The sequence below is a fragment of the Notechis scutatus genome, unplaced genomic scaffold (assembly GCF_049901735.1).
Source record: "Notechis scutatus isolate UNSWTSFEM ecotype Mainland unplaced genomic scaffold, rNotScu1.2 NSCUSCF28, whole genome shotgun sequence".
Classification (NCBI taxonomy): domain Eukaryota; kingdom Metazoa; phylum Chordata; class Lepidosauria; order Squamata; family Elapidae; genus Notechis; species Notechis scutatus.
Window position 1 is genome coordinate 24,986 of NW_028263152.1, and position 19,966 is coordinate 44,951.

At 40.7% G+C, this 19,966-nt stretch overlaps 2 protein-coding genes and 1 long non-coding RNA gene across 15 annotated transcripts in view; 2 read left to right on the forward strand and 1 right to left on the reverse strand.

Annotated features, from left to right (window-relative positions):
• Positions 1–4,712: 4,712 nt before the first annotated feature.
• On the reverse strand, positions 4,713–5,004 carry LOC148128521 (uncharacterized). The gene is made up of 2 exons (XR_015746286.1): positions 4,963–5,004; positions 4,713–4,798 (listed from the first exon to the last, which is right to left on the reverse strand). It is a non-coding gene; the product is annotated as an uncharacterized LOC148128521 (long non-coding RNA).
• LOC148128522 (vomeronasal type-2 receptor 1-like) lies at positions 4,735–8,708 on the forward strand. 3 transcript variants are annotated; one of them, XM_087948856.1, is made up of 3 exons: positions 4,735–4,822; positions 5,640–5,928; positions 7,019–8,707. In XM_087948856.1, the coding sequence occupies exons 1-3, from the start codon at positions 4,791–4,793 to the stop codon at positions 7,844–7,846; spliced, it is 1,149 nt and encodes a 382-aa protein (XP_087804982.1). In that variant the 5' UTR covers positions 4,735–4,790; the 3' UTR covers positions 7,847–8,707. The 3 variants fall into 3 exon arrangements, with proteins under 3 accessions (XP_087804982.1, XP_087804981.1, XP_087804980.1); XM_087948855.1 differs by lacking the exon at positions 4,735–4,822 and adding an exon at positions 4,985–5,127 and having other exon boundaries at positions 7,019–8,708; XM_087948854.1 differs by lacking the exon at positions 4,735–4,822 and adding an exon at positions 4,989–5,203 and having other exon boundaries at positions 7,019–8,708.
• An 8,728-nt stretch (positions 8,709–17,436) lies between these two features.
• Positions 17,437–19,966, forward strand: part of LOC148128523 (uncharacterized) — a 65,704-nt gene continuing 63,174 nt past the window's right edge. For 5 of the 11 annotated variants that reach the window (XM_087948861.1, XM_087948865.1, XM_087948864.1 and 2 more), the window contains exons 1-2: positions 18,578–18,783; positions 19,217–19,507. The gene's annotated coding sequence lies outside the window, so the exon portion shown is untranslated. Of the gene's footprint in view, positions 18,398–18,533; positions 18,784–19,216; positions 19,508–19,966 lie in introns of those variants that run through there. The other 6 variants (XR_015746290.1, XR_015746291.1, XM_087948866.1 and 3 more) reach the window with 3 other exon arrangements.

The following is a 19,966-nucleotide window of genomic DNA, read 5'->3' on the forward strand; positions in this document are numbered from 1 at the left end:
TTACCCTTTTGTTATCTTTTTCAATTATGCAATTATTATCTTTAAAAGTAATTACATAACCTAATTTATCTAATACCCTTACTGAAAGCAAATTAAACTTTAGTTGCGGTACATACAACATTTTTATATCCTGGTTTATGTACGGACAACGTGCAAAACCTTGACCTTTCGCTTTCAGGTTCCAGCCGTTGGCAAGAGATATATGTTGAGAACTTGTAGACATTTTTATAAATTTTGTCTTATCTCTTGTGATGCAGTGGGATGCGCCACTGTCAACCACCCATAAATTATTCTTCACATCAGAGTTGCCAAACGTGGCTAGTTCAAATGCTTTCTTTGGCTTTTTTACATTCTGGCTTTTTCTCTTTTTGCAAAATCTTGCCAAATGTCCTCTGCCTCCACAATTAAAACACTTTTTAATTGTGTATGCCGTTGAAGATAAATTCTCTTCTTCCAGGTGCTTTACTTTGCTTTGCTGGTTTCTTACAAGCTTTGAAGATAATTTCTCTTCTTTCTTATCTTCTCTCAGCTCGTCACGCTCACGCCTTCTTCTGGCTTCTTCTAGTAGCCTGCCTATAATCTCGGTTAATGAGAGGCTTTCTTTTGGCAATACTTCCAACGAAGTCACATAGTCATCATAGCTTTGATCTAATGAAGATAATATTATGTAGACTTGTTGCAGTTCATTAAATATAATCTCTTTTTCTTGCAAATCTTGAAAAATGCTCTTCATACAGTTTAAATGAACTAACATATCTCCATTCCTCTGAAGATGCGTTCGAAAAAGCTTCCGTGTAAGATTTATATGTGCTCCTACACTGTCCCGAACATAAATCTTCCTGAGGTTCTCCCAGCAGTTTGCAGCATTTTCTTCTCCACGAATATGGACAAGCTGCTGATCACAGAGAGTCAGTCCTATGATGCATAAAGCCTGCTCATTTTTTAGTTTAAAGTCTTGTAACTTTTCTTTATCATCATCATTAGCAGGATCCCAGCTACTCACATCTGGTGGGTTTGCTATAATGTCCCACAAACCTTCTCTGCGTAGAAGTAAACTACATTTCATTGACCATGAAACATAGTTTGTTCCATCCAGCCTGGATATCATGGACAGTTGTGACAAATTTACTTGTGCCATTACTCTTCAGATATTTTGACTATTTTAAACTAATTAAAACAGTTTGTTTTTACAGTAATGTGCAACTCACACCAACTCTCTCTGCTATATCCTGGTTAGTTAGACTATGCTGCTGGGCCCATAACCAATGTTAGGGTTTGGGAATTAACCCCTAGAAGAGTATTGCAGCAGTAGTCAAGCCAGGCAACCAAAGAAGAGCGGAAGGGCCCCAGAGTATACACACACTGAACACAAACACTGTTTGTAGTTTAAATAGTTTTTAATCCAGTTAGAGTTTAAGCATTGTCATTCAGTCCATTAAGTCATTCACAGTATTTCCATCCAGTAAGACTCACTAGTATAGTCCAAGTTAAGAGTCCTTGCAATATCTTTATCAGCCGATAAAGATATTTTCTCCTCCTCCGGTTTCACTCTCCAGAGAAACAAACGCTGGATATTCAGTAGAATTACGCAGTAATCAGCAAACAGTAGCAAACAATAACAGTTCAGTCACAGGCACTCACAGTCAGTAATCACAGTTAGTCGCAGCAGCACACAGTTACAGCCAGCCAGAGACAGTAAGTTTTCCAGCTTCTAATGCTTCCTTATATTGTAACTTCTAACCGCACCCTTAATCGGCTAATTGCCTGCTGCATTGTGCTTAAAGTGATAAGCACTTAAACCATGATATCTAAGTTTTATATATTTATTCACCCAAACCATATTTGGTATCAATGTTATACCTAACAATTCTTAACAGTAAATTCCCATTTCCATATCTATTTCAATTAAATCTATGTCTGGTTTAACAATAATCCTTAAAAGAAAAATATCAGTTCCATTCTTTTCCATTTTTAAATCTATGTTCTTATATATGACGACACGTTACCTTGCAGAATCCCCCTTCCTGTTCTTCTTCTACCCATTGTCTTTCATTCTCCTGACTGTATAATTTTTTTCATTGTTGTTTGCTTTCTACTTCCCATCATTTTCTGGTCCTTTCTCTTAATTCCCCTTTTTTCCTTTATAATCTGCATTACCATTTCTAATTTTTGTAGTATAATGCTGTACATTTCCAAGCTTTCTTTCATCATTTCCTTCCTATTTTGTTGTTCCAATTTTATTTCCACACACATTTCTCCCATTTTGTACACTACTACTTCTTTTATTTTCCTTTCTTTAATATTTATGTCCAATGCAATTGTCTAGTAGTTTATTGCAACCAGCGTCCCTTATATTAAATTTCAACAGTCAGTGTCCATAAATCTTTGTTTCCAGCTTCCTTCTGTTGATTTCTTTTCCAACTTTTTCCCAAAGTCACCAAATAATCCCAGGGCAATTTCTTCATGTATCTTTTTTCCCTTGTAATATTCTAGTATTTCACTTTTCAGGGTTTTTATTTTATTATAATGGAATTCCTTTTGTTTCCTTTCAAATTCCAATTTTAAAAAGACCAAGCACTTTTCAAAGAGTCACTGAAATTTTCCCTTTGCCATTAAGTGGCGGGCTCACGTTTCCACGTTCCACCCTTTCTTTTCCCTTTTTCCCTTTTTAAACTTTCATTAATTTCATTAATTCCAGTTATTAGCTATTCTTTCTTTTTAACACGTTCAACTTCAGCATTTAATTATGCCTATTTAGTGCCAAAATCCAAATAGTTCCCCTGCCTCTTTTTCCGATGTAGAGGCCAGGCAAGTCCTGGGAAGAGGGAAGCCCAAGTCCCATGTTCCACTGCCACTTTTTTTCATACATGGGGCACTCAGGGGAAAGCAAAGCCCAGATCCACAGAGAGGGCTAGGAAAGAGGAAGGGATTTGAGGGAGGCTCCCATTTCTGGGAAGAGACTAACCTGGTTTATGAGTTGAATGCTGGGGGGACGCAGCCCCGGGGTTTCTCCAGCCTCACTTGGGCTCCGTTTCTTTCCAGGAGAGGCTCCTGTCAGGAAGAAGCCAAGCAGGGCCGGGTCTTCAGAGGGGGATCTGGGGTTACCTGGGAGGGAGAGTGGGAGAGGGAGGGAGGGAGACACAGAGAAAGAAAGAAAACATATTCAGCAACCTGTGAGTTAGCCAAGTCTTGGTGCAGGGCTTTAACTCCTCACCTCAGGGAAAAAGGTATACCAGCATTTTCCAAACTTGGAACTTGGAGATGAAGGGACTTTAATTCCCAGAATTCCTTGCCCAGCATGATGAAGTCCATGCATTATTGGGTGGGGAACTCTGGGGGTTGAAGTCCATTCCTCTTCAAGTTTGAAAAACACTCATGCAGACCAACCTCTCTCCACGCGTTGCCTCCATTTTGAGAAACAACAGAGACCCCTGAAGAGACCCTCAGTCATTGGCCGGCTTGCAGAATGTAGAAAACGTGGTTTCTTATGGCCATCAGAAGTGAAACATGCCACCGTGAATTGGACTGACCCTCAATATCCCCTAAAGACCCGGATCCTGGTTTGGGAGCCACCCCAGCTGGTTCTGAGGCCGCCCTGAGCCGCCCTGGAGCCAAGCCTGGGTCGCCCTGTGAATCCGGCCCCTTCCTGGCCCTTCAGGCTCAGGCAGAGTTGCCCAAGCTCCCTGGATCCTGAGTGAGGCTTTCCGGTCGCAAATCCTCCTCCTCCTCCTCCTCCGTGGCCGCTGCTCTCTGGCTGGGACCCCTGAGCCCCCTGGCTCCTCCCTGGGGGACAGAAGAGCCTCCGCTGGGCCTCCCTTTGGGGCCTCTGCTAAGGGCACGGCTGGGGCTGAGGACGATGGGGGCTGGAGTCCAGGCCTTTGGGAGGCCCGCATGGGTAACCACTCGATCCGGGCAGGACAGAGATCCACCCGGAGGACCTGGAAAAAACCCTTGGGAAGCAGCCCCTCCCTCCTTCCTTCCTCCCAACGCCTGGCAGGAGGGAGAGAGAGAGAGAGAGAGAGAGATTTGGATGGATGGGTAGATAGATAGATAGATAGATAGATAGATAGATAGATAGATAGATAGATAGATAGATAGATAGAGATGGATGAGTAGATATAGAGTGATGATAGAGATAGATAGAGATAGATATGGATGGATAAATAAATATAGAGATATTTATTGCTAGAAAAGATGGGAAATGAAATTTCATTTCAGGAACAAGCAATTTTAAAACCGGCTGCAATTAAGATCAATATATGGGATTATGACATAAAACAGAATTCCAAACAGGGTCTACTCTTAACCTGGGGCAGAGATCAAGGGTGCTGATTGTCATTAGAAGACAGGCAACGCTACAGTTAAATGGCATTACCTTAGAAGCGGCACCAAACTCCATAGCTCTGGGTGACCTTCCCCAGCAATCCTGGAGACAAGAGGCCATGTTGAAGGACAGCAGAAGTCAATCCCCTGGGTGTTGAACTCTCTTCCCCAGCATCACTTTCTGGACTTGCCCTGACTGGGAGGAAGGACCACAACCACAACAAAACAGTGACCCCAGGGGTATATCTGTAATTTTTACTAACATGGTTTATTCCAGTCTCTCCTCTGCAGATGGAGCTCGGAAAAAGTTCAGGATCCCGAGAGGAGAAGTTGCTTCTCATTGTAATTATGACCATCTGGGCCTTTGAGACCTGTGATGCTATATCTCCAGTTTTAGACTTCGATGTAGACATCAGATTGAAGCCACATGAAAAGGATCTTCTATCAGAAAAGGATAAATTCCTTGGATGAAGCTCTCTGGGACCAAGTTTTGGGACAGGTACAGGCTCTGCTCTTGATTGCACCTTTCTCTCCTTTGCAGATGAAACTGAGTGGTTCTCTGTTTAGATCAGGAAAGCCACTGGCACTTCTCAGAGTCTTTGAATTTTTCCAACTGTTCCTGTTGTTTGTCTTAAAAACAGGAAGTGGATTGATTAATGCCATGAATGATGGACCTCCTGCTTCTGCTGCTGCTGGTGTCCCCATCAGTCTGTGGGAAGCTGAGAAGGAAATGCCCATTGAGTTTGGAGCACCAGGATGGGTACAATCCATGGAGCTTTTACAGGCCTGGAGACCATCTCATTGGTGTGGTCACAAGTGAAACATATGTGTCACCTATAATGAGGCCTTTCAACAGCCCTCCTTCCATACCTTCTTCTTCGTAAGTCATGCAGGGTGATGGAATTGCACTCCCTCCATGTGCAATTCTAACACTCTCCTTCTTTTCTTCTTATGTCACTTATTTTTGTACCTCAGGACCTGTCTAATTTCCTGAATGATTTTGATTTCCATGGCTTCCCTTTTTTGCCTTACTTTGTTGGAAGAGAGTAAAATCCAAAGATGGAGTTTTTAAAAAACCTGAATGAAATCCAGATGATTTTCCTTTCTCAGTTCATTCCTGAGTTCATCACTTGAATAATGAGCTTTGTTTAAGTAGTGACTGAAACAATTGTAGTTGCCTCTCTCATTTGCATAATAGATCATTCAATTTGGATCAATGTTGGCCTAAGGCTTAGTAGGTTTGTGAAGGATTATATATTTTAAAAACATTTGTTGTTGCTATTGAATATAATAACATGAATATTGTTTTTCAATAGGAAGAGTTCTGATCTAACAGATACCCTAATGTCAATTTTTGCTATTCAAATGGTCAGCAAGAATTCCCAGCTCCTGCACAATCTCACACTTGGTTACAACATCCATGACAACTATTTGAGCACTTTCCGCACTTCAGATGTCTTGCTGGACATGCTCTCCACTGGAGAATCCAATGTCCCCAACTACGGCTGTGGGAGGAAGGAAAACCTCCTGGCTCTGATTGGTGAAGCTTCCAGGGACATCTCCATCCAGATGTCAATGTTTGTAGGCACCTACAAAGTCCCACAGGTTTGTGTGTTTTTCTCTATCTGGTAAGGTGAGTGGGGTGGTGGGGATGAACAACAGATCCAATATCTTCATAGAATTCAAGAGCTGTTTTTCAGAATATTAGGGAACATATCAACGATCTTTTAGTCTATTATGTTCATCTTCAAATTGACCATTAAAGGCCTGAAGAGCCATAAGGTACCTAGATGATATTCTACTGAATATTCTACTATTGAAAAACTATCCAGGTTTTGAGGTCCTCCATTAGCATGTTCATTTTCACATATCAATAATATCTGCCTTATCCAATTGGAATCAAGTTGGCAATAGTCCTGTCTATGTATAAAAAATATTCAGACCAAGAAGAGTGTCTTTGGGATGGATAAAAGGAGTTCAGCTCCTGCCCTCATAGATAATTGTTAATTTACACAATTTCTGCTTTGTATAAATTCAGGGTATATAATTATTGGGTTAAAATTAAAGTGATGAAACAGACATATAGTCCCAAAACAGACAAAATTTCAATTAAAGACTTATTGGATTGTACAGCTGTCTACAATTGACCTCACCCCTTTCCTAAGAGGTCTGTAGGGGGCGTGCATAAGCGCACCAATGTGCCTACCGTCACTGTCCTACTATTTCTTTTTATTTTTCTTATACGTATCCATTTCATGTACTCATAACTATTCTGTTAGCAGTTGTGCTCTTGTACATCTAGAGAAGAAGCTGAAAAAATGCTTCACAAAGAATTTGGGATATAGAAGCTGAGAAAGAGGTTTTAGTACTCAAAAATAGCATATAATACAGCCCTATATCTTAGATCCAGACATTTTATCTAACATCTGCTAATTTGAATCTAATTGTTGGAATTGTATGGGTGACAGAGAAATTTACATTGCATTTTTTATTGGTTTTTTTTTGTTTAATATGATTTTGCGTTCCATTTTTATATACGATCTTGTTAATATTGTGTCATAAATATTTTAAACCGTGACTAAGGAACAAACTATTCTTGTATATTCATCAAAACAAAATTGGGTTTGTCAATAAGTAATATTTTGGAGTTGATCTGGACCACATTATAACACAGCATTCTTCATTACTTTTTCAGATCACTGCTCTAATTCCTTCAGAGGCTCTGAGTGATAAAAGGAGATTCCCTTTTTTCCACCAGATGCTCCCCAAAGAAGGATTCCATTACCCAGCAATTGTCCAGCTGCTCCTCCATTTCAGATGGACCCTGATTGGCCTCTTTGCTTCAGACACAGAAAAGGGAGATAATTTCATGAGGACTTTCCCTCCGATGCTTGTCAGGAATGGAATTTGTGTGGTTATATCACAACGATTCACAACAACTGGACAAACAGCACCCCTCAGGGAGGCCCTCTCTAAGTGGAGACAAGTCAACGTCTTTGTCCACTTCATAGAATTTATTTCCATCTGGAACAGAATTATTCCTTTCCATGAAGCACTTATGCATTTGCCAGGACCCATTGAAGGGAAAGTCTGGATCCTCACAAATTTTGTAGGGTATACAATAAAGAAGCACATACCTCTCAAATACATCCATAGTATTTCAAATTTTGGTTATCTGTCAAAAAAAAGGCCAACAGATGCTGCCTTTGAACCCCATTTCTTTGTGAAATATCCGTTTCAAGATCATTATTTTCGCTGTTCCCTTTCCAAGCACGTCTTTTCTGTCAAAGGCCGCAGAAGATGCACCCAGAAAGCCCCACTGGAGACCCAGGAGAAAAGGAACAGGAAACGGATCATAAATGACCCTCATCGCTACAGTATCATTCAGACTCTGTCACAGGCCATGAATGCCGCTTATTCCTCCAGGTCGAGGAGGGGAAGGAAGGAGGGAGAAAAGAGGTTGGGGACTCCGAGGCTGCAGCCGTGGCAGGTATGGGGGGGGGTCCCAATAGGGATCCATTAATCTGAGATCCTTTGGAGAAGGAACCCAAAGGAGAGGAGGGGAACATCTCAACCTTCTTGTGCTGCAAAAGGTCAAGAGATTTGCACCATCTAATTGCTCCTGTCTGACGCTCCGGAATAACAGGGAGCAGATCTGAAGTTTCTGTCTAGCCTCTGTTGGAAGAAATCTCCTTCTGGGTTCAGTTCCAAGTGGGGAAGAAAGATGCTGGAAACATGGTGACTGCTTGGAAGATGGTTTAATGGTGGACAGGAGCACATGCCTTGGTTGAGGAAAGAAGGGCTGAGATGCTGAGAGTGCAACTGTTTGATGCCCTCTGTTGGGATTTGAATTTGAGCTTGTATTCTGATCGGTTGTCAGCCTCCCATGGGGCCATGCAGGGGCATCTCTGTAGGCTGTCCTGAGTCCCAGGCTTGGTTGAGCCTGGCTGGATGATGGTGATGGCTTTGGGCAATTCTTATATAGCTTTACCTGGAGTAGATCTTTGTTATGTAAAATAAACTGGCCTAGGCCAGAGTAATGGTCCATTAGCAAAGGTGGGAGGGGGGCGGAGTTTCAGCCTCTCTGAGTTTCTACTTTTCTTTTTAGGGGAAATATATTCTCCCTTTTTAGTATATCCTAAAATATTTCATTTTCCTAGGAGAGGGGAGGGTTTTAACTCCTCCCAACATCTCTTTCAGTCCTTGGAAGAGTGTTGAATCCTCCCTTGTCCAACTGAGAGATTTTGTAAGTTGGAGAAGCTGCTCTCATAATCTCCTCCTTGTCTTCTCTCAAGACTCAGTTTCAGGTTTCAGTCAAGTACGATTTTGAGATTGTTTTCTTAAACATGTATTTATTTACACATAACTCAAGATGGCCAATGTCTCCAACACAGCTTCCTCCTGCATCCAGTCCACTTTTAGTACAGTCAGAGACCAGCATTACAAATAATAATAATGGAGAAAAATAAAAATAAACGACAGTCAAGGGGCAGTTAGAGTCTGCCTAATGCTGAGTCATGTGCAAATATGTGGCAATATTTATTTATTTATTTATTTGATTTGATTTGATTTGCCAATTGTTTACAAGATAATAAGTATAAGTGTATACATAGTTGTGAATACATGAAATGGGTACATATAAGAAAAATAAAAGAATAAGAGAAACAATAGGACAGGGACGGTAGGCACGTTGGTGCGCTTATGCACGCCTCCTACAGACCTCTTAGGAAAGGGGTGAGGTCAATAGTAGACAGTCTAAGGTTAAAGTTTTTGGGGTTTGGGGAAGAAACTACAGAGTCGGGTAGAGTATTCCAGACATTGACCACTCTATTGCTGAAGTCGTATTTCCTGCAATCAAGTTTGGTGCGGTTTACTTTGAGTTTGTATCTATTGTGTGCTCTTGTGTTGTTATGGTTGAAGCTGAAGTATTCATTGACAGGTAGGACATTGCAATGTATGATTTTATATACCATGCTTAAGTCAGACCGAAGACGGCATAATTCAAGGTTTTCTAGTTCTAGAATTTCAAGTCTGGTGGCATAAGGTATTCTACAACGAGTAGAGGAGTGGAGAACCCTTCTTGTGAAATATTTCTGGACTTTCTCAATTGTGCTAATATCAGATACGTAATGTGGGTTCCAGACTGATGAACTGTATTCGAGTATTGGTCTAGCAAATGTTTTGTATGCTCTGGTTAGTAGTGTGATATTACCAGAGAAAAAGCTACATAGGATTAGGTTAACAACTCTTAATGCCTTTTTGGCTATGTAGTTGCAGTGGGCTCTAGCACTTAGATCATTAGAGGTGAGTATTCCAAGGTCCTTTAGAGAGCTTGGGTCATCAACAAGTTCTTGACTATTCAGCTTGTATTTTATTTTCTGAATTTTTTTGCCAATATGTAAGACAGAGCATTTATTTGTTGATATTTGAAGTTGCCATTTGTTTGACCATTCTGATACATATTCAAGATCTTTTTGTAGGGTAGCAGTATTGTCTGTGGTATTGAACAGCTTTACATCATCAGCGAAGAGAACGCAATTGCTCTTAATATGATCACAGAGGTCGTTTATGTAGAGTATGAAGAGAGTTGGTCCTAGAACACTGCCTTGGGGGACACCACTATTGACAGGTACTGGATTTGATAGGACGCTCCCGATTTTGACCATTTGTTGTCTGTTTGACAGGAATGCTTCTATCCAGTTATTCAGTTTTCCAGAGATACCATAGGATTTTATTTTTAGGAATAGTTTGTCGTGTACCACTGAATCAAAGGCTTTACAGAAGTCTATGTAGATTGCATCTATTGCTTTGCCCTGGTCGAGTTGTGTCGTCCATATGTTTTTGCAGTGTAAGAGTTGTAGATTACAGGATAGTTTTTTTTCTGAAACCAAATTGTTTATTGGAGAGTAGGTTATTTGTCTCTAAGTGGAGGAGGATGGATTGGTTAATAATTGATTCCATGACTTTACAGGTGACGCAGCATAAGGAGATTGGCCTGTAATTTTCAACTAGGCTTGGGTCTCCCTTTTTGAAGATGGGGATGACTGTGGCTTGTGACCATAGGTTAGGCAAGGAGCTGGTCCTGAAAGATTTTTCAAAGATTATGCTTAGAGGTTTGGCTATGGCAGTGGATAGCTTTCTTAAGAAGTAGGCACATATTCCATCGGTCCAATAGATAGAGATGGTTTTAGATTGCGTAGTGATTTTTCAACATTGTCTTCTGTGAAATCGATATGTATTAGACCATTATTGTTATCTGTGGTACGGCTAGGAAATACTGGGCATGATTCATTGCTGTTTACAAATACTGAGCCGAAGAATGTGTTAAAGATGTTGGCTTTAATGGTGTCGTCGTTGCAGTCTTTACCATCAGGTCCTATCAAGGGAGGGATGGACCTTGAGTCTTTTAGTTTGTTGTTTACAAAATTGTAAAAAGCGCAGGTGGAATTGGTGCTTAGAAGGTTTTCCTCTTGTTTAATGTGATAATTGGTGCATTCGGTCTTTATCTGGTGGCATAGATTTTTGTATCGGTTTTTGAAATTGGCAAGCGTGACCAGATTTGTTTTTCCGCCAGAGTGATCTCTTTTTGGATTGAAGTTTCCTTATTGATATGGGTAATTTGCTTTTTTGTTTTGTTTTGGGAGTTGTTGTTGGTACATATAGTTTGATGACTCTTTTGACTTCAAGTAAAAATATGTTATAATGGTCTTCAACGGTATTGCATCCAGTGAATAGAGATTGCCAATCAAGGGATGAGAGATCGTTGTCTATAAGATCATAGTTGCCTTTTTTGAAGTTACAGTAGGGGATTACATCATTGTGGTGATTTTTGTGTGGATGTATGTTGAGACAAAAGTCGATCATATTGTGGTCACTACTGGAAAAGCGTTCTTTAGATATATCTATATCTATATCTATATCTATATCTATATCTATATCTATATCTATATCTATATCTATATCTATATCTATATCTATATCTATATCTATCTATATCTATATCTATATATCTATATCTATATCTATATCTATATCTATATCTATATCTATATCTATATCTATATATATATATATCTATATATATATATATATATATCTATATATATCTATATATATCTATATCTATATCTATATCTATATCTATATCTATATCTATCTATCTATCTATCTATCTATCTATCTATCTATCTATCTATCTATCTATATATCATCACTCTATATCTACTCATCCATCTCTATCTATCTATCTATCTATCTATCTATCTATCTATCTATCTATCTATCTATCTATCTATCTATCTATCTTTCTATGTATCCATCTATCCATCCATATATATCTCTATCTATCTCTATCTATCATCTATCTATATCTACCCATCCATCCAAATCTCTCTCTCTCTGTCTCTGTCTCTCTCTCTCTCTCTCTCTCTCTCTCTCTCTGTGTGTGTGTGTGTGTGTGTGTGTGTGTGTGTGTATATATATTCTTAAGTTTTCGCGGGTACTTACATGTATGGCCTTCAGCTTTGTTCGGGTATTTTCCCACGTCATTATAGTTGTGCTTTTAAAGTTGTAGCAACGTTTCAGCAGAATCTCCATCTGCCATCATCAGGCTTCTGTATTGTGTCCGTCTGTGAGTCAGACTTTTACAGTGGTTTCAGATTTAAATTTGGGGCAGCCTATTGCTGTGCCAGAATGGTTTTTTCTTCATCCTGATTGGTTGGGAGTCTTGGTCTGTGTTTATTGGTCTCGGAGTTTGCTGTGTTCTGCTTGATTGGTGTCTCTAATATCTTCTGTCTGTTTTTTGGCTCTTTTTGTATCTTGATTGGCTGGCAGCATTGTGTTACTTTATTGGAGGTCTTTAGTGCAGCTTGGCTTCGAGTAAATGGACGGCTATCATTAGTTAGGAAGCTGGGTTTCATCTGGGTGCCTGGTTGGGATGTGTTTGAGCTGGAGGTATCAGGGGGGATCTGTTTGTGCCCAGGTGTTTGCCTGGCTTGTGGTGTGGAGATTTTTTTGTTTGTGAGTGCAGGCTTCCAAATGATTGACAGCCTGGTGGAATCATCTCTTCTGTTCATGCTTTCTGGTCTTTTTTCAATCTCTATGGCTTCTCTGATGATTCTGTGGCTAGAATTTTCTATAGTGGCTAGGGTTTTGGTGCCATTGAAGTTGATGCTATGACCTGTGGCTTCCATGGGTTGGACTAGTGAGGAAGTGTGTTCCAGCTTTTTGACTGCATTTTTGTGTTCATCCAGGCGGGTGCTTATTCTTCTATTGGTCTGTCCAATGTATGTGGCCGGGCATGATGCACAGGGGACTTCGTATATGCCTTGGTTTTCTAGGTCAATTTTGTCTTTGGGGTTTCTGAGGATGGCTGCTATTTTTCTGTCTGTTTTGAAGGCAGTCTTGATGTGGTGTCTGTATAGTATCTTACTAATTTTGTCTGTAGTGCCTCTTATGTAGGGCAGGACAGCTGTTCCATGGGTCTGTTCATCTTCTGGGTCTCTATTATGTCTCAGTGTGTTTTTGTGGATCAAGTTGGTGATTTTGCTTTTGTGGAAGCCGTTGGCTGTCAATATTTTAGTCAGGGTGCATAGTTCAGTCTTAATGTGTGTCTTGTCTGCCAGGCGTTTGGTTCTAGTAATTAGTGTTTTAGCCACGGAGTTTATCTGTGCTGGGTGGTGGTGGGATTGGGCGTTGAGGTAGCGGTTGGTGTGTGTTTTCTTCTGGTATATGGTGTGTCCTAGTGTGCCATCTGTTTTTTTTTTTTGTGTGTGTGTGTGTGTGTGTGTGTATATATATATATATATATATATATATATATATATATATATATATATATATATATATATATATATATATATATTTCTGAGGTTCTCATGGTATTTGTATGTGGATCTTTGGTTATTCGGGTTTTCTCCCGCGTAAGATTGGAAGTATCTAGCAACGCGTTTGATGAAGTCTCATTCATCATCTTCAGGCTTCTGTCTTCAGCTCTGTGCTTCTCAGAGTGATGTGAGCTTGCAGCTGCTTCTTCCTTTTAACTGCTAGTGGGGTGTGACTTGATTGGGTGGGGGCTTGGCTGTGTTCTGATTGGGTGGGGTGTGTTCTCATTGGTTGGGGGTTTGGCTGTGTTCTGATTGGTTGGGGGTTGGCCATGTTCTGATTGGCTGGAAGTGTGTTCTGTTCAGGTGGGGGCTTGGTTGTGCTCAGGTTGGTCTTAGTTACTGGGGGATTTGAGCTGGTGAGCTGTGATCTTGCTGTTTGGCTTCGAGTTCGTGGTCGTGCTGCATCTTCATGGTGGGGGTCAGTTCGCTTCATGTGTGGCTCAGGGGTTTGAAGTGGGTAGTGATGCAGCTGCAGTGCGGCTTCTGGTCTGTGGTCGTGTCTCATCTTCTGTGTGGGTGTGAGTCTGCTTTTTACGTGGAAGTGTGGTGGTGGCATCTTGTGTGGCCCTCGTGGGTGTGGGTCTGGTGTCATTCATCATGTTAGGTACTCGTCTGTTCATGAGGCGGGTTTCCAAATGGCTGGTAAGCGGGAGGTGTCATCTCTTTTATTCATGCTGTGTGGGCGTTTTTCTATCTCTATGGCTTCTCTGATTATTCTGTTATTGAAGTGTTCGGTTTTGGCGATAGTTCTGGTATTTTTAAAGTCAATCTCATGTCCTGTGGCTTTGAGGTGTTGGACCAGGGAAGAGGTCGGTTCTTCTTTTTGATTGAGTTCTTATGTTCTTCAACGCGTGCACTTATTCTCCTGTTAGTTTGTCCAATGTATGTGGTGGGGCAGGCAGTGCAAGGGATTTCGTATACTCCTTGGTTTTCTAACTCGATTTTGTCTTTAGGGTTTCTTAGGATGGTGGATATTTTTCTGTTTGTGCAGAATGCTGTTTTAATGTTGTGTTTTTGGAGGATCTTGCTGATTTTGTCTGTAGTGCCTTTTATATATGGGAGGAGGGCTTTGCCGTTCTCTTGTTCTCTGTCTAGGACACACCATCTACCAGAAGAAAACACATACAAACCGCTATCTACATGCACTCTCACACCACCACCCAGCACAGATCAATTCCATAGCTGAGACACTCATCTCCAGAACAAAATGCTTAGCTGATGAACAACACCTAAAAACCGAACTAAACACTCTCACCAACGTACTAACAGCCAATGGATTCCAAAGAAAGAAGATTACCCACCTAATCCAAAAAGAAACCCCAACCAAAATCCAAGACAGAGAACAAGAGAACGGCAAAGCCCTCCTCCCATATATAAAAGGCACTACAGACAAAATCAGCAAGATCCTCCAAAAACACAACATTAAAACAGCATTCTGCACAAACAGAAAAATATCCACCATCCTAAGAAACCCTAAAGACAAAATCGAGTTAGAAAACCAAGGAATATACGAAATCCCTTGCACTGCCTGCCCCACCACATACATTGGACAAACTAACAGGAGAATAAGTGCACGCGTTGAAGAACATAAGAACTCAATCAAAAAAGAAGAACCGACCTCTTCCCTGGTCCAACACCTCAAAGCCACAGGACATGAGATTGACTTTAAAAATACCAGAACTATCGCCAAAACCGAACACTTCAATAACAGAATAATCAGAGAAGCCATAGAGATAGAAAAACGCCCACACAGCATGAATAAAAGAGATGACACCTCCCGCTTACCAGCCATTTGGAAACCCGCCCTCATGAACAGACGAGTACCTAACATGATGAATGACACCAGACCCACACCCACGAGGGCCACACAAGATGCCACCACCACACTTCCACGTAAAAAGCAGGCTCACACCCACACAGAAGATGAGACACGACCACAGACCAGAAGCCGCACTGCAGCTGCATCACTACCCACTTCAAACCCCTCTGAGCCATACATGAAGTGAACTGACCCCCACCATGAAGATGCAGCACGACCACGAACTCGAAGCCAAACAGCAAGATCACAGCTCACCAGCTCAAATCCCCCAGTAACTAAGACCAACCTGAGCACAACCAAGCCCCCACCTGAACAGAACACACCTCCAGCCAATCAGAACATGGCCAACCCCCAACCAATCAGAACACAGCCAAAACCCCAACCAATGAGAACACACCCCCACCCAATCAGAACACAGCCAAGCCCGTACCCAATCAAGTCACACCCCCACTAGCAGTTAAAAGGAAGAAGCAGCTGCAAGCTCACATCACTCTGAGAAGCACAGAGCTGAAGACAGAAGCCTGAAGATGATGAATGAGACTTCATCGAAACGTTGCCTAGATACTTCCAATCTTACGCGGGAGAAAACCCGAATAACCAAAGATCCATATATATATATGTATGTATGTATGTATGTATGTATGTACCCGTGAAAACTTAAGAATATATATATATATATATATATGTTTTCTTAAGTTTCTGGTACTTACATGTATGGCATTCAGCTTTGTTTGGGCATTTTCACGTCATAGTAGTGGTGCTTTTAAAGTTGTAGCAATGTTTCAGCAGAATCTCATCTGGCAGATGAGATTCTGCTGAAACGTGCTACAACTTAAAAGCACCACTACTATGACGGGAAAACTACCGAACAAAGCTAAGCTATATATATATATATATATATATATATATATATATATATATATATATATATATATATATATATATATATAGATATAGATATAGATATAGATATAGATATAGATATATAGATAGATAGATAGATAGATAGATAGATAGATATAGATATAGATATAGATATAGATATAGATATAGATATAGATATAGATATAGATATAGATATAGATATAGATATAGATATAGATTGATAGATAGATAGATATAGTATTATATAGATAGATATAGATAGATGAGATAGATAGATAGATAGATAGATAGATAGATAGATGAGATAGATAGATAGATAGATAGATAGATAGATAGAGATAGATAGATATAGATAGATAGATAGATAGATAGATAGATAGATAGATAGATAGATAGATAGATAGATAGAGATAGATAGATAGATGATGGATGGAGTAGATAGAGATGATAGATAGAGATAGATAGATAGATATGGATGATAAATAAATATAGATAGATAGATAGATAGATAGATAGATAGATAGATAGATAGATAGATAGATACCGTGTTTCTCCAACAATAGGGCCTCCACCAATAGGCCCAGCATGATTTCTAGGCATGAGGTGAAATTAAGCCCCACTCCCAAAATTTAGGCCTATGCGTTTCCCCGCCATTTCTCACATCGTTCGTTAGAACTACACGAGGTGAAGAGAAATGGGGGGAAGGGCGGGGGTGGGTGGGGAGAAAACTTGCCTTTAGGAGTGCCCTGCAGGTAGCCTAGGCTAGAATACCCCGATCTACCGATAGAACATCAGCCGATAGAAGCTCCCCCGAAGGCAGAGTCCCCAGCCGCTTCGGGATGAGGCGTGGCTGCCCGTGTCCCCTCGCCTTTAGGCAGTGTCTCTCGGGCGATGGAAGCTCCCCAAGGGCAGTCACTGGCCACTTTGATCGGCTGATAGAAGCGGCCTCCCGGCGAGGGGAGTGTGCGTGGGCGCTTGCCCCGAGACCGCTTCTACCGGCCGATCGAAGTGGCTGGTGACTGCCCTTGGGGAGCTTCCATCGCCCGAAAGACACTGCCTAATGGCGAGGGGACATGGGCAGCCATGACTCGCCCCGAAGCGGCTGGGGACTCTGCCTTCGGGGGAGCTTTTGTCAGCCGATAGAAACAGCCTCGTGGAGAGGTATGTGCATATGGGCCCCTCTAGGTGGGGGAGTCACCCCCGAAAAGACGGACTAGCCATTTATTCGGGGGTCAAAAAAAAAAAGGCCTGGCCTTATTTTGTGAGAAACACGGTAGTGTAGGTAGGTAGGTAGGTAGGTAGGTAGTAGTAGATAGATGTAGATAGATAGATATGATAGATAGATAGATAGATAGATAGATAGATAGATAGATAGTAGGATAGATAGTAGATAGATAGATGATAGATATGATAGATAGATAGATAGATAGAGATGATAGATAGATAGGATAGATAGATAGAGATAGATAGATAGAGATAGATAGATAGATAGATAGATAGAGAAGAAAGATAGAAAGAAGAAGAGAAGAAAGAAAGAAAGAAAGAAAGAAAGAAAGAAAGAAAGAAAGAAAGAAAGAAAGAAAGAAAGAAAGAAAGAAAGATAGGGATGGATAGATAGCACCTGCAGAACTTACAGTCCATTCTTTATTTAAAAAACTAAGAAAAATCAAAATATAAAGAATCTTGGTGTATTATAGGAACATGGTAAGATAACACAGGAATGACAAGAAAATAAAAATAAAAAATTCCATCCATTCTATAATTTTCTCCCTATTTACCCAATGATCTAGTCCACAAGTTGTCACTTTCCTGCTTCTTAATGAGCTTTAATCTCAAAATTAATATTGCTAGAAAAGATGGGAAATGAAATTTCATTTCAGGTACAAGCAATTTTAAAACCGGCTGCAATTAAGATCAATATATGGGATTATGACATAAAACAGAATTCCAAACAGGGTCTACTCTTAACCTTGGGCAGAGTTCAAGGGTGCCGATTGTCATTAGAAGACAGGCAACACTACAGTTAAATGGCATTAACTTAGAAGTGGCACCAAACTCCATAGCTCTGGGTGACCTTCCCCAGCAATCTCTGGAGACAAGAGGCCATGTTGAAGGACAGCAGAAGTCAATTCCCTGGGTGCTGAATTCTCTTCCCCAGCATCACTTTCTGGACTTGCCCTGACTGGGAGGAAGGACCACAACCACAACAAAACAGTGACCCCAGGGGTATATCTGTAATTTTTACTAACATGGTTTATTCCAGCCTCTCCTCTGCAGATGGAGCCCAGAAAAAGTTCAGGATCCCAAGAGGAGAAGTTGCTTCTCACTGTAATTATGACCATCTGGGCCTTTGAGACCTGTGATGCTATATCTCCAGTTTTAGACTTCGATGTAGACATCAGATTGAAGCCACATGAAAAGGATCTTATATCAGAAAAGGATAAATTCCTTGGGTGAAGCTCTCTGGGACCAAGTTTTGGGACAGGTACAGGCTCTGCTCTTGATTGCACCTTTCTCTCCTTTGCAGATGAAACTGAGTGGTTCTCTGTTTAGATCAGGAAAGCCACTGGCACTTCTCAGAGTCTTTGAATTTTTCCAACTGTTCCTGTTGTTTGTGTTAGAAACAGGAAGTGGATTGATTAATGCCATGAATGATGGACCTCCTGCTTCTGCTTCTCTGCTGCTGGTGTCCCCATCAGTCTGTGGGAAGCTGAGAAGGAAATGCCCATTGAGTTTGGAGCACCAGGATGGGTACAATCCATGGAGCTTTTACAGGCCTGGAGACCATCTCATTGGTGTGGTCACAACTGAAACATATGTGTCGCCTATAATGTGGCCTTTCAACAGCCCTCCTTCCATACCTTCTCCTTCGTAAGTCATGCAGGGTGATGGAGTTGCACTCCCTCCATGTGCAATTCTAACACTCTCCTTCTTTTCTTCTTATGTCACTTATTTTTGTACCTCAGGACCTGTCTAATTTCCTGAATGATTTTGATTTCCATGGCTTCCCTTTTTGCCTTACTTTGTGGAAGAGAGTAAAATCCAAAGATGGAGTTTTTAAAAACCTGAATGAAATCCAGATGATTTTCCTTTCTCAGTTCATTCCTGAGTTCATCACTTGAATAATGACCTTTGTTTAAGTAGTGACTGAAACAATTGTAGTTGCCTCTCTCATTTGCATAATTGATCATTCGATTTGGATCAATGTTGGCCTAAGGCTTAGTAGGTTTGTGAAGGATTATATATTTTAAAAACATTTGTTGTTGCTATTGAATATAATAACATGAATATTGTTTTTCAATAGGAAGAGTTCTGCTCTAACAAATACCCTAAAATCAATTTTTGCTATTCAAATGGTCAGCAAGAATTCCCAGCTCCTGCACAATCTCACACTTGGTTACAACATCCATGACAACTATATGGAAGCACCTTCCGCACTTCAGATGCCTTGCTGGACATTCTTTCCACTGGAGAATCCAATGTCCCCAACTATGGCTGTGGGAGGAAGGACAACCTCCTGGCTCTGATTGATGCAGCTGCCAGGGACATCTCCATCCAGATGTCAATGTTTGTAGGCACCTACAAAGTCCCACAGGTTTGTGTGTTTTTCTCTATCTGGTAAGGTGAGTGGGGTGGTGGGGATGAACAACAGATCCAATATCTTCATAGAATTCAAGAGCAGCTTTTCAGAATATTAGGGAACATATCAACGATGTTTTAGTCTATTATGTTCATCTTCAAATTGACCATTAAAGGCCTGAAGAGCCATAAGGTCCCTAGAGGATATTCTACTGAATATTCTACTATTGAAAAACTATCCAGGTTTTGAGGTCCTCCATTAGCATGTTCATTTTCACATATCAATAATATCTGCCTTATCCAATTGGAATCAAGTTGGCAATAGTCCTGTCTATGTATAAAAATATTCAGACCAAGAAGAGTATCTTTGGGATGGATAAAAGGAGTTCAGCTCCTGCCCTCATAGATAATTGTTAATTTACACAATTTCTGCTTTGTATAAATTCAGGGTATATAATTATTGGGTTAAAATTAA

Bases quoted from the DNA above. Each gene is read 5' to 3' on its own strand.
- LOC148128522 (XM_087948854.1), top strand. From the start codon at position 4,989: ATGATGGACCTCCTGCTTCTGCTGCTGCTGGTGTCCCCATCAGTCTGT. The intron at 5,204-5,639 runs GTAAGTCATGCA...GTTTTTCAATAG, and splicing joins CCTTCCATACCTTCTTCTTC to GAAGAGTTCTGATCTAACAG. The intron at 5,929-7,018 runs GTTTGTGTGTTT...TTACTTTTTCAG, and splicing joins GCACCTACAAAGTCCCACAG to ATCACTGCTCTAATTCCTTC.